At 36.3% G+C, this 12,824-nt stretch overlaps 2 protein-coding genes and 1 long non-coding RNA gene across 5 annotated transcripts; 1 reads left to right on the top strand and 2 right to left on the bottom strand.

Moving 5' to 3' along the window:
- Positions 1-373: 373 nt before the first annotated feature.
- Positions 374-1,747, bottom strand: LOC132131143 (cytochrome c oxidase assembly protein COX14 homolog). Its single transcript, XM_059543125.1, has 2 exons — positions 1,642-1,747; positions 374-703 (listed from the first exon to the last, which is right to left on the bottom strand). The coding sequence occupies exons 1-2, from the start codon at positions 1,737-1,739 to the stop codon at positions 514-516; spliced, it is 288 nt and encodes a 95-aa protein (XP_059399108.1). The 5' UTR covers positions 1,740-1,747; the 3' UTR covers positions 374-513.
- A 1,077-nt stretch (positions 1,748-2,824) lies between these two features.
- Positions 2,825-7,261, top strand: LOC132131768 (uncharacterized). Of its 2 annotated transcripts, none has more exons than XR_009428942.1 (3): positions 2,825-3,135; positions 6,805-6,996; positions 7,160-7,261. It is a non-coding gene; the product is annotated as an uncharacterized LOC132131768 (long non-coding RNA). The 2 variants fall into 2 exon arrangements; XR_009428943.1 differs by having other exon boundaries at positions 7,119-7,261.
- LOC132131767 (keratin, type II cytoskeletal cochleal-like) lies at positions 5,947-12,824 on the bottom strand. 2 transcript variants are annotated; one of them, XM_059543866.1, is made up of 10 exons: positions 12,221-12,824; positions 10,650-10,858; positions 10,347-10,407; positions 9,763-9,858; positions 7,659-7,823; positions 7,384-7,422; positions 7,086-7,211; positions 6,785-7,005; positions 6,625-6,671; positions 5,947-6,074 (listed from the first exon to the last, which is right to left on the bottom strand). In XM_059543866.1, exons 1-10 carry the CDS (start codon positions 12,749-12,751, stop codon positions 5,971-5,973), a joined length of 1,599 nt encoding a protein of 532 aa, XP_059399849.1. In that variant the 5' UTR covers positions 12,752-12,824; the 3' UTR covers positions 5,947-5,970. The 2 variants fall into 2 exon arrangements, with proteins under 2 accessions (XP_059399849.1, XP_059399850.1); XM_059543867.1 differs by lacking the exon at positions 7,384-7,422 and having other exon boundaries at positions 12,221-12,819.

The following is a 12,824-nucleotide window of genomic DNA, read 5'->3' as shown; positions in this document are numbered from 1 at the left end:
TAATATTTTTTCCACTTTTATAGCGTTTATTAATATTGTCATTTTATTTTATATTTCCATTTAGTTTTTAAGATATAGGATTATTTTAGCACTCCAACCTAAATTTGTTTTCGGTAAGCTGATGCATTTAAGTTGTTCAACTAGTATTGGTTTTATTTCAGGTTTATTCTAATTAACAAAAACTATTTTAACAGTTTTAGTTGTAGTTCATAACAACACTAGAATATAATATTCTAAATGCATATTCAGCTCTAAAATGTCACGTCTAGTCTTTAAAACCATTTTCACACCTGGAAAACATGGTAAAATCATTTGGTAACAGGTGTGAGATCCCTGCAGATCTACAGGACATGGACAAACACTCATGATAGAGGATTTTTATAAGGACATGTAATATATTACAACACATAAGTACTCCACTGAAAGGCAAATGAACCCTTTGAGGGTCATGAACACAGGTGGGTTTCTGCACGCGTCACGTGATCAGTGTGTGGTTATTTACAGCCGGTTTCTTCAGTCTTTAATGGTCTCAGAGGCCGCGCTCTCATTCTGTGCCGCCAGTTCCAGCTGTTTCTGTCTCTGCATGAAGCGTTGAGCCCGCAGGACACACAGGTATCCGCCATACACCGTCAACAGCATCATGGAGCCCGAGACCAGCTTGTAACCCACATCAGCGATGCGCTTCCCACTCAGCATGACAGATCTGTGAAAACATCTGGAGAGTTAGGAGCATCCTATTAAACTGTGAACGTTCCCATTTGGTTGTTTTTAGGAACTAAATATGAATGTTCCCGAAACCTAAAAAGAATGTTAGACATCTGTAACTTTTCCTGGCCAACTAAAAACAAAACGTAACGTCATGGGAGTCAAAAACGAATGTTTCCAGAATTCCAGAGCATTCTAGTAAGCAAAAAACTAAGCAAGCAGGGATACACGTCAAAGACGTGAGGCCTTAAAGGCCTTCAACTCCAACACAGTGGATTAGAGATGTGCTCTTTTCCCTAAAGTTAGAAAACAACTCTAAAATTCTATTTAGAGACCCATTTAATAGAGCTTGGGGCCCTTTTAAGCAATGTCACAGAACGTGTTTATTGTCAGACGTAGACTGATTTTTTGCTTTTTTTTTCAGTTAAACTTTATTGTATTATATAGACTGCAATTTCATTGTTTTGCTAAGCCGCACTTTTATTATTTACTATTTGTATTTATTATTATCATTTAATCTGTTGCATTACTAAGTTGGTCTTGTCTTTTGTTCTGCTTTTTCTTCATTGTAATATTGTCGTAAAACTTGTTTTTTAAAAAGAGCCTCTGAAATATCATGAATTATATCAAACTAATCATTATAATCTGTATGTTTTAGGTTCGTGGCTATAGATTCAAACTACTATGGTATAACCATGGTACATGGCACCGTATTTTTGCACCATTTGTTCGTGAATAATAATTATATTTTTCTTCAGTTTTACCACACATTAGCATGAGTTTGCATCTCAGCTCTATTATCTCAACTGCAATTCAATTGTTTTCCAGCAAAAAGGTCTAAAACAGGTTTGATTAATCTTTCTTCAACATAAATAACGTTTTAGGTCGTTTAATGTAACTGCGTTCACATAAAATATGGCAAATGTGGAGTCTTACCTATTAAATCTCCAATTAAAAGTACGAGGAAATGCAGCTCTGTTCTCAATGTCAGGCGAATTACTTTTGCGCATGCGCATTGCGCAGTTTCGTTTCATGACGTATGGCGAAGCGGAAGGGACAAATGTAGTAAAAGCGTTTTTCGCTCATAGGTTTCTTGTGGGTTTCTAAAATAAATCTTCTGAAAATGTATGTTTTAGCAGTGAGCAATAAAAATCTTGGTAACAGTAATTTCTGCTTTATTGTGTTCAAACATGGAGACACATTCCCCATGTTTATGACGTGACTTGCCTTATTATCCTTCATATTTTGAAATTCTCTAATACATTAACCGTTCATATGTATCTATTTTAATTATTATATGTAAAACCAGTATAAATTAGGTCATAAGATGATTAAATATTGTCTTTTTTTCTCTCTCTGATTATGCTCAGTAGTAAAATATTTTATTGTCTAGATGTTGCTAAATTCGTATTTATTTAAACTATAATTATATATAAATTATTCATTATTAACTGATTGGTTTCAATATGAACAATCAAGCATATCATTTAAACGTAGTTTTAATCACCAAAATGTGTTTTGCATGTGACTTTGTGGGTGCATCTCAATTGTGCATCTCTCTTAAAGATTCAAGAGTCTACAACATGGGACAGAAGTCTTCTTCTCTTCAGAAGATGATGATAAAGACTAAAGAGCAACACAGTCGGGCAGAAGATGAATCCGTTAAAATCAGTCCTCAGTCACTTGTGCTGACTATATGGATTGACAAGACTCTAATACTAATTTGATGGACTGTAATTCTATTCACCAACCACAAGGAAGCACTAGTGATGTTTGCTTTTGCCATGAGTTCGACAGTCAGTATGAATGAGTGCAAGACATTTTTTTTGTAGCATTTTGTTAGTATTATTATTCTTAAAAATGTGTCCTCTGGCTTTTATTTATAATTCTAAATTATTGTTTCGTATAAAACTAATTTTAAAGTTGTTAATTATTTAATAGCAACTGTTTCAGGCAGAGCTAGCATATTCTCTGAATGTTTTAATTTAACGAACAGGCCTATCCACTTTGATGCTAAAGTAAAAACACGTTTGTGATTAACCATATAATGACACCATACGAGGATTATAACGCCCAAACGAATTATTTATAATATTTTTTAATTTATATGATCATTTATAATTATTCCATGTTATTTATTTATAATTAATCAATCGTTATAATTAATCTAAAAGAATTAATCAGAAATCGGCGCGCTTTTCCCGACGTCACGTCTTACCGCGCTTTCAGAATTCAAAAACTAACAGACAAACAACTTAACGGTGAAGTGGCTGTTTGCTTTCTTCGTATATATAATTTATGTTTATATAGGCCTAGATGTTTCATGAAATAGGACACATTAAGTTTAAAAAATCTAGTGAAAGTAACAGAAGTACGTGAAACGGAGATGTTTTGGATGAGGACCTGCCTCTGCGAAACTGAAGCTTTGTGGTAAGAACTATAATAGTCAAACTTTTCATTAGGATATTAAATAGGTCTAGGTAGGTGTATTCTGGCCTTTATATTGGTCATTGTGTCTTCGCCATGATGCTTTTCATCACCAAAAGCTCTTCAGGATGTAATTTTGAGGATATGTGGTGTTTGTCTGATTCAAGGTAATGTTAAACCCTCATTGGCCATAATGCGCTAAAGAAAACCCCTTTTATATCAAATGACTTCTCTCTTCCTCAAAAATTACTCTAATTCTGATTGTTGGGATTACAGTAGAGTTGAAACCAATGAGCTAGTTATACTTCTGTTGAAATATTACTTAAACACATGTCTTCCTGAGGCTGCTGTTGATGTTTGTATGGGTTTACGAAGCCTCAATGATACCAGAGAGCATTGAGGGCATATGCAGAATTTCATTGTATCATGTTTTACTGTCGCTGACTATCCAGTATCCAATGTGTGTATTTGCCTGTAACCAAATAACAAATTATGTGTTACATTTGAACAGGTTTTACAGGAAGAAATACTCAAACTGCACTGTCGAGAATTTATTTTCTTTGGTGTTATTTTTCTTAAAAATCTCCTTTCATCTTGATGAAGGTTTTTTTATGGTTTGTGTTCAGACATTGACTAATCTGAGTTTTTTTGTTCACAATGCACACAATAATAATCATCTTCATCTTTTTTCACCTTCAATCTTTAGGACTGTAATTTTGAAAGTGGTGAAATCAGATCTGTTTGTTCAGATGGTGTATCAGATTGAAGGTATATCTACGTTACATACTTATATTGATACACACTGTGTCCAAAATAATAAGTAAATAAACAGATGCCCTAGAGATTGTCAGATTGTATTGCAAGTGTAAATGAGACTTGATGCAAAATGATCCCTTTAAATATTTAATTCTGTAGAATAAAACATTCCACTACTTCATGTTATATCATCATTTAATTTCAGAGTATTTATATTGAATACATGTGTGTGTGTGTATATATATATATATATATATATATATATATATATATATAGTATATGAATCATGCAAAAAGTTCCTTCAGGAAAATGAATATCTGATTCTTTCCATTGATTCACAGAAAGACAAAAGAAAACTACTTCTATGTTTATGTCTATAGGTATATATATGTAGGTCATAGGTATAGTGTAGCTTTATATATATATATATATATATATATATATAGGGCTGTGGCGATAACCGCAATATTGTAATACCGCGCTATTGACAAGCAAACCGCAGAGGAAAGATAGCAAGCGCAGAAACCGCGGCAACCGCAGTGTTCAGTTTTTTTTGTTTTTTTTTTTTTATGAGGCTGTGGCCTTATTGTTTTTTTGTTTTTTTCAATTTGTCACTGTGCATTCAATGTTAAATAAATTAATGATACAATATGGTTACGACTGTAATTTTCTCGCGAGCCGTTGTAGCTTTATGGTGCTTCGTTTGTTTTGAATAGGCCGACTGAAACGATGGGAGACGCTCGATCTCGTCCCAAAACCTAATGTCACGGCGCCAGTTTGGGAACATTTTGGCTTTCAACCCAATGAAAAGGGCGAGCCAGCGAATATAAATGAGCCGATATGCAAAATGTGCTGCAAAAAAGGTTCCTGTGACGCGGCAATACATCTAATTTGAGGTCATCGGGACATTCTAAAATGCTTAACGTAGTTTAATACAATACAGTGATATTAACAGACCAAACTCACTAAACATCATATTAATAAAGTATATTATCTACAAAAAATCAGATGATCCCTGAATATGAATTCAACGCGTTTAATAACACGTTAAGCCTTTTCCTCTCATAGAAAACCATCATAAGGCTTAACGTGTTATTAAACGACTTGCATTCATATTCAGGGATCATCTGTTTTTTTGTTTTGTTTTTTGTACATTGTATACTACTTTATTAGTATAATGTTTAGTGAGTTTGGTTTTTAAAAATCACTGTCTTAGTACATTAAGCCACATTAAGCGTTTACTTATAACGGTTGTCTATGGGAGGAAAAGGCTTAACGTGTTATTAAACGAGTTGCATTTATACTTGGGGCTCATCTGATTTTTTTTATAGATAGTATACTTTATAAGTATGATTTTTTTAGTGAGTTTGGTCTGTTAATATCACTGTCTTAGTACATTAAGGCATGTTAAGCGTTTTAGAGTGTCCCCTGTCATCCAGCGAAGCTGCCCCCTCAAGCATCAGGTCGCGGAGCAACATCAAAAAGAACAGCTGAGACCGGTCGAAAGTTAGGAGTAGCTGAAGCCTTTGCGAAATCTGTAAAATACAGCCGTGAAAGTAACAGGCATACCTGCTGAAGTCACGGACAACCTCAGCGTCAGTGCCCATACCCAAGAGAGCTTGAGCAAATAACGAGTTCACACACGCTATCTGCTTGAGGAGTGCATCGACTCCAACGCGAATCCACTGTCCTGGTGGGCAAGAGGTGACGCGATAATCAGTCTAGATTTCCGCTGCTGTCCAAAGTCGCGCACAATAACGTGTAATACATGTTAGAACTCTTTGATTTCTTTAAAAAAAAAAACGTATTGGAAAACGCATGTTCTTGTTGCTGTTTGGCATTTAACAATAAACAAATGTTTTAAAACGTGTCTCTCTGTCAGTTAAAAAAAAGCAACAATATATGCTACATAACTCAACGATAGAGCTTTGTATGCAGCAAAATCAGGATAAATTAGGTATGTAAAAAAAAAAAACGGCGGTAATACCGCATATCGCGCTATTGAGCCACCCATAATAACCGCAGGGGAAATTTCTTAACCGCGACAGCCCTATATATATATATATATATTGGTTGACACTTTAGTGATTGCTGAATCTGGTGTTGTTTCTGATTTCAGTAGTCTTGATCAGTATTTTAGGGGATGGAGAGCTGTTCTGCTGAAAACCATTCACCCCTTTGGAACCTGTGAAGAAAAACAATAATATGTAGCTTTATTTCTTCATACAAATTGTGTATGAAGGTTATATTGTATGTGTCTTAAAATGCTGCTGATGAACGGGTTTTACTCAACATGAAATGGAATTTGTAACCCATTTTACTTTTGTAATAGGATGTTGAATATACTCTTTCAGACAAAGACTGACTTTATTTTTTTATGAACAATTGGTTGGATGGTGTGTAATGGGTTTTTAATTAAGTAATGGACCAGCAGAAAACACTTTTGAGAAGCCTTTTGACCAAGATGTATCAAAAGGTCATGGGCATCTCCAAATGTACCAATAGCAACAATGGTAATGCTGCCTTTTAAATTACACACAAAACCAGTAACTTATTACTACTTGTGTACTGTAACTCAATTTTCCTGTTTGAAAATAAAGAATATAAAAAATTAAATAAAAACAGTAACTTATAATAAAAGTAAATGGCGTAATTTTGGATTTGATGCTCACTGTATGTGTTTTCTGTGGTCATTGTTGTAATTAATAATGTCCCATTAGTTAATTTACACCTACTGTAGTTAGATACAGCCTGGATGTTCACAATGGACTGCTGTCCAATTCTGTAAGGTAAAAAAAAAAAATTTACATAGTCAATATTTGTAAATGTAAACGATTACAGTTCCACCCCTCTTAGGTAAAATACAACATGCTATAAGAGGACTTAATGTGTTACCTGTCCTCCTCGCCCTCCAGCAGCTTCCTGTAAGTGGCGATCTCAATGTCCATCGCCAACTTGACGTTCATTAGCTCCTGGTACTCACGGAGTTGCCGAGCCATGTCCTGCTTGGCTCTCTGTAGCGCCTCCTCCAAGTCCTTAATACGACATTTGGCCTCCTTCACAGTCATCTCGCCACGATCCTCAGCCTCCGCCATCTGGTTCTCCAGGTTAGCTCGCTAAAACAATTGTAGCCTTGAGATAGGCGACCACCAATAGGTTGAGGTTAAAGCGATGGTTAATTTTGAACATTTCTCACCTGTGATTTAATAACCTCGATCTCACTCTGCAGACGGCTGATCATGCGATTGATATCTGCAATCTCTCCTTTAGTGTTTCGCAGTTCATCGTTGTACTGACTGGCCTGAGAGGACATCTGATCAAACTGACCAAAACGAGATGGAAAAAGAAAAAAGCTCAGTACGTCAGATACAATTTACTGTAGTCATTTGACGTGTGTGCCGTAATGAAAGATGTTTCATCTAAACTAAATGAATTCCTAGATGTTTATGAATCTTTATGAAGAAAAACACCTTAAGTCAACATGAAAAGCTTACTTTCTTAATCCACCTTCCTGGTCTCATTGTTAACGATTCCTTATTCCAAAGGGAAAAAATCTTTTATCAAAATGTAATGACCTTCTCTTTCTTTGAAACAGCTTTTTGATCCAACCAATTCCCATTGGAGGCAATCCCGCTCTACATTTCATGACACTTGAGTTTCCATTTTCAATCAGAAATACAAGTTGAAAAGGGTATTGTCTGATGACTTTAAGTTAAAAATCTCTATGCAACCAATTCATCAAGGGACAAAGTTTGCATTTTGTGTTTACCTTGGACTTGTACCAGGATTCAGCCTCTTCGCGGCTCTTGACTGCGATCTCCTCATATTGAGCCTTGACCTCGGCCACAATATGATCCATGTTGAGGTTTCGTGAGTTGTCCATCTGCACGATGACGGACGTGTCTTTAATGCTTGCCTGCAGCTCACGCAATTCCTGATCCAGAGAGACAAGGTAAGTTTGTGTTTAAGGGAGTTTTTTTTAGCTGTGTGGAAACTAGTTAGGAAGGTGTGTATGTAAAAATGTAATTGCACCACATTGGACTAGATATTTTCTTTTGGTCCAACCACCCTTAAGAAAAATATGTTTATTCAAGTGTGCTATTAGTACTGTATACTTATTTTAAACTAATATAGGAAAGTATGCTTTTAGTTTACTTTTTATGTTCTTCTCAGAAATGGGCTTTATGTACTCCTCAGGAATATACTTAAAATGACATTTAAGTATACTTATACTTTTTAAAATTATAATTTCATTATTATAGGGTAGAGGGCGCTAGTCTTCTGCACAGAAATCCCCCCCCCCACCCCAAATACACAAGTTAAGAAGAAAAAAGAAACAACAGATACTAATGCTGTGTTCCAGGAAGGTTTTTGAGCCCTTTTTTTGAAGTAAATCACAACTTCAAACCATGACTCATTACTTTGTAGCATACCAGGCAAGTCAGGCCAAACTTCCTGGGTGCAAGGAATTGTAGCTAGATTATTAATTTTATTGCAATGTTATAATTGTCCTAAAATCTATTTTCAACGTGTACGACTTGATAAAATCTGCATCCGTAGGCAATATAATCCGTAGGGGCTGCCATTGTTGTTTCGCGGGCTGTGTGACGTCAGAGTTCGGAACTGGGAGTACATTGATCTAGTACGAGTTCACAGGTGGGAAGTCACTGGTTTGACTGCTGTTCCAGTGCACTTTCACGGGTATAAGGTTGGAAAAACACAGGTTACGGGTTGCCTGAAATCGCATCAAAACTGTAACGTTATGGAATAAAATGACAGATGAAGAGGTAATAATTACAGTCAAGATTTGGGTTGTTGATTGACTCCATCTACGTTTTTATTATCATTCTTAATCCAATTTATAGTCTTTTTTCAGCTTTTTGTTAAAAATGTTATTTCTTTATTTTTTATGAAACCATATCAACATTAAAGTGTCTAAAAAACAATGCATGAAGCTTGAATAAAATGTTTTTGTTTACAAGCAGATACCCTGTTCTTTCTTTGGATGTTCTGTATGTTCAGATATTCATATAACAAAATATATACAAATTAAAACCTAAATAGGGACATAGTAGTATACTTAAAGTATGATGTAAAGTTCACTTAAAGAAAACTTATGAGTATACTTGCAGTATAAAACTACTAAACTAGTAGTTTACTGAGATTATGCTTCAAAGTGTACAAAGGTTTTAATTAGTAAAGATCAGTAAACCTATAAGTTCACTGTTAATTGCAGTACAAACTACAAACATAGAGGTAAACAAAGTTTGATTCTCTTATACTTAAAGGGAAAAAGGGCCATTTTAGTCCCAACGAGTATTGAAACAGTACACTTACAAGTATACTATTAGAACACTGATATTTGTATACTTGCCACATAAAGTATACTTAAAAATATACTTGAACTTTACTTAAGTCTACTTAGTAAAATAAACTTGAAGTATACTACTTTTTCGTAAGGGCAGTTATATGGCCATGTGTTTTGTTAAAGATTTAAAGACAAAACATTAGTATTGTATAGCTTGTGGACTATAAATCATGTTGCAACTTATATTATGCAATTAAAGTCAAGCACACAAAACATGCATAAAGGCATGTAAGCCTACATTTATTGAGTTGGCTTTAAATACATTTGTTTGTATTGGCGTTTATTGTAAATATTGTTTATAATGAATGCCACCATAATTTATGTTTGTTTTAAACTTACATTTTTCATGTTCTGTTCTGAATACTATTCAATTTAAAGGGTTTGTTATGGAGTGAAGGGAACTAAAATATGTTTATATTGTTTCAAATGTTTGAAAGGGGTGTGTGTGTGTGTGTGTGTGTGTGTGTGTGTGTGTGTGTGTGTGTGTGTGTGTGGTGTGTGTCACCTCATCGTAGATGGTTCTCAGGAAGTTGATCTCGTCAGTCAGGGCACCAACTTTGTCCTCCAAATCAGCTTTCACCAGATAAGCAGAGTCTACATCCTGCAGGACACACAGTACTCAGTTTTTCCTCTTCTCAATTGCAACTTTTAATGACTTGTGTGTCGTCCTTCTCACATTCACCAGAAAAGACTTGTATCGATATATCAAGAGCCATATCTTGTAGATCTTTAATATGCAACTTTGACTTCTTGCTACTCTCAGTAGGGAGGCCATTGAAAACAGATCTCCTCTAGTGTATAAATAATGCTGTGTCCCAACCCAGGCTTTTGTCAATGGTGATCTGATCCCTTCAGGCTCAACTTTAGCAGCTTAACTCTTCACCCCTCCCAAATATCTCATTGTTTCCTCTCCTGGGCTGCTTTTATTCAACGTGTTGTGAAAGTTTTAACTTTCCCTGGTCCCAGAAGTCCAACTGTTTAACTTGGTAACCTGCCTTAACCCCGTATTACAGTCAGTGAGGTCATACCTATTGTGTTTCATAATGTGTAAAAATACTATTTTTGACATCTGACTTCTAGGCATTGCACCTTTTTCAGAATCACAAAGTCGTTCTCCAGATTGTTCCTTTTGTTGATCTCATCTTCATATCTGAGTCAAAGGAAATACAAAGTGGATATCTGTCAGTCTGTGAATGTGGTCACAGATTAAATATTAAACACATTTATTGCAAATACAGTCGTATGTTGTTTTTAAAATCAAATTCATTTAATGAGCTGCGTCGGTTCAAGTTAAGAAGAAAATCATTAGCAGCTGGGGCTTCACAATCAATTTCTCAAAGAAAAACAGGAGAGACTCTCGTCAAAGGCATAGTGTAGATCTAAATACATTACTTGTGCTTGAAGTCCTCCACCAGGCCCTGCATGTTCCTCAGCTCTCCATCCAGCTTGCTCCTGTCGTTGTTGACCACGTCCATCTGTCTGCGCAGGTTGGCCATGTAAGCATCAAACATGGGCTCGACGTTGGAGCGGCCCGGGGTCTGGCTCTCCAGAAGCTCCCACTTGGTCTCCAGCATCTTATTCTGCTGCTCCAGGAAACGTACCTGTAGAGGTAACAGTAAATCATTTGATTCTTCATTCATTCATGTAAAAATAAATAAATAATAAATTAAAAAAAATCAATTCGTCTTTCATATGGAATAGATATAAACATAAAGAGAAAGGATATACATCAAATTTGGGCCTTTGTATTGAAAGGAGTGTTTTTAGTTCTAATGCATTGTGATACATTTATTATAAAATATATACTCAATATTTGATTTAATATTAAAAATATATTTTTAATTTATTATAATTTTTTATATAATTTTATGTATTTATATATATATATATATGTATATTATTATTTTTGTGTGTGTGTGTGTGTGTGTGTATGAATGTATCAAAATATATAAAAGTATAAATATTTTACTGTATCAAAAATTTGAACAGAAATATAATTTTTGTTGTTTTCCGGAACTAATGAGTCCAGTATGGCTGATCCATTTCAGTATTCAGTGTTATAAGAAACATTATGCAGTTTAATCCAGCGCTAACTGAAACTACAGGTGAATCCTCAGATGGCATCTATAACTCCTAAGTTTTCTGCTCAAAGAAACCATTTCTTTGTACCGAACATAGTGGAAAGTTGTAGTAAATGTAAATCTTCCTTGAGGAACATGAGGTAGTAAAATTAAAGCATTCAACTGATGCTCTGCTACGAATTTTTACATTACAAGTTTTCCTGTCATGATTCTGCAAAAACAAAGAAGAAAGAGTCCACTTCTGTGAAATTTTAGCATTTTAAGAGCTCTTTTTTGAGACCTCTTCAGTTCACTGTACATCCTGAAAGCCTGGCCGCTTTAAGCGATGCCCACCCTGCAAGGATGTACTCATTAACAGAGCAATATGACTCTCCATTAGCTGAACGGTAACACTCAGGAGAGTAGTGACTGACCTAGATGGGTTTTTTGCAAATCCTTAATTTCAAGCACTTTAAAAGCCGACCCGAGACCCGTGTTGGAAGACCCAGCCCTGCCCCAACCCACAACAGTGACTTGGTTGTACTTCAGTGCGATTGAAGTGTCGATTACAGTCCAGCGGGCTCCTGGGATTCGGTTGCATTGTCCTCCGGCACACAAAAGCTTCCTTCATACTCGCTGGCATAGTGCTGTCTTCAGTTGGCTTGGTCAGATCTGACCTGCTTTTTATCGGGTTACAGACTTGAGAGAAATGGGTCACGCTACACAACTATCGTTTTCATGTGACTCTACCAAATCACCTTTCCCTTAGAGGTTTGGGATGTTGATCGTATTAAGACTTTATCATCACCATCAACACTCCATTGGTCTTAACATTCAAAGACCACTAACTTTTTGGCTGAAACTCTACAAAATGTTCCCTGGGAACAAGAGACCAAACTGTACCTTATCGATGAAGCTGGCGAAGCGGTTGTTCAGCGACTTGATCTGCTCCTTCTCATGAGTGCGCACCATTTGGATGTTGGGGTCGATCTCCAAGTTGAGGGGAGCCAGTAGGCTCTTGTTGACGGAGATGCTGGAGATGGGAGGTCCCAGATAGGCCGAGCTGGTGCTGAAGCTCGGGGCTGATGCTCCCAGGGAGATCCCACTTAAACTGCTGTAACCATAGCCTCCCATCTTTCCGCTGCTCCTCACAGAGCTGCTGGAACTGATGCGCTTGCTTCTCAGACTCATAGCTGGACAAGACAAACCGAGGGGAGCTGCAATGGAAGACGTTTCAGATGAGAACAGGTGGGCAGAACTGAGCGAAATGGTCTCTCTGTGGGGAGGCTGGGCTTTTAAAGTCCAACCAGGATGGGGTGGAGAGTTCCTTTTGTGGGAAAACCTGTTTGAGATTAGACACACATACACACGGTCCGCTTTATCTGAGCTCCCAGATCGGCAGTGAACACACGCTCTCAGTCTCTCTTTCACCATGCTCCTATTTCATCTAAATGTTTAATATGGCCCGTGTCAACAACATTCCCATACTGCATGCCCAGTAGTAATC

This window comes from Carassius carassius, chromosome 48, assembly GCF_963082965.1.
Source record: "Carassius carassius chromosome 48, fCarCar2.1, whole genome shotgun sequence".
Taxonomy (NCBI): Eukaryota; Metazoa; Chordata; class Actinopteri; order Cypriniformes; family Cyprinidae; genus Carassius; species Carassius carassius.
Note: the sequence above shows the minus strand (reverse complement) of the source record. Positions and strands in the feature narration are given on the sequence as shown.

Excerpts from the sequence above, each read along its gene's own strand:
- LOC132131143 (XM_059543125.1), bottom strand. The coding sequence starts at position 1,739 with ATGAAACGAAACTGCGCAATGCGCATGCGCAAAAGTAATTCGCCTGAC. Across the intron at positions 704-1,641 it reads TTTAATTGGAGATTTAATAG|ATCTGTCATGCTGAGTGGGA; the intron begins GTAAGACTCCAC and ends ATGTTTTCACAG.
- LOC132131767 (XM_059543866.1), bottom strand. The coding sequence starts at position 12,751 with ATGGTGAAAGAGAGACTGAGAGCGTGTGTTCACTGCCGATCTGGGAGC. Across the intron at positions 7,423-7,658 it reads AATCCTGGTACAAGTCCAAG|GAATCGTTAACAATGAGACC; the intron begins GTAAACACAAAA and ends CTTTGGAATAAG. Across the intron at positions 6,672-6,784 it reads CTGGAGGGCGAGGAGGACAG|AATTGGACAGCAGTCCATTG; the intron begins GTAACACATTAA and ends TTTACCTTACAG.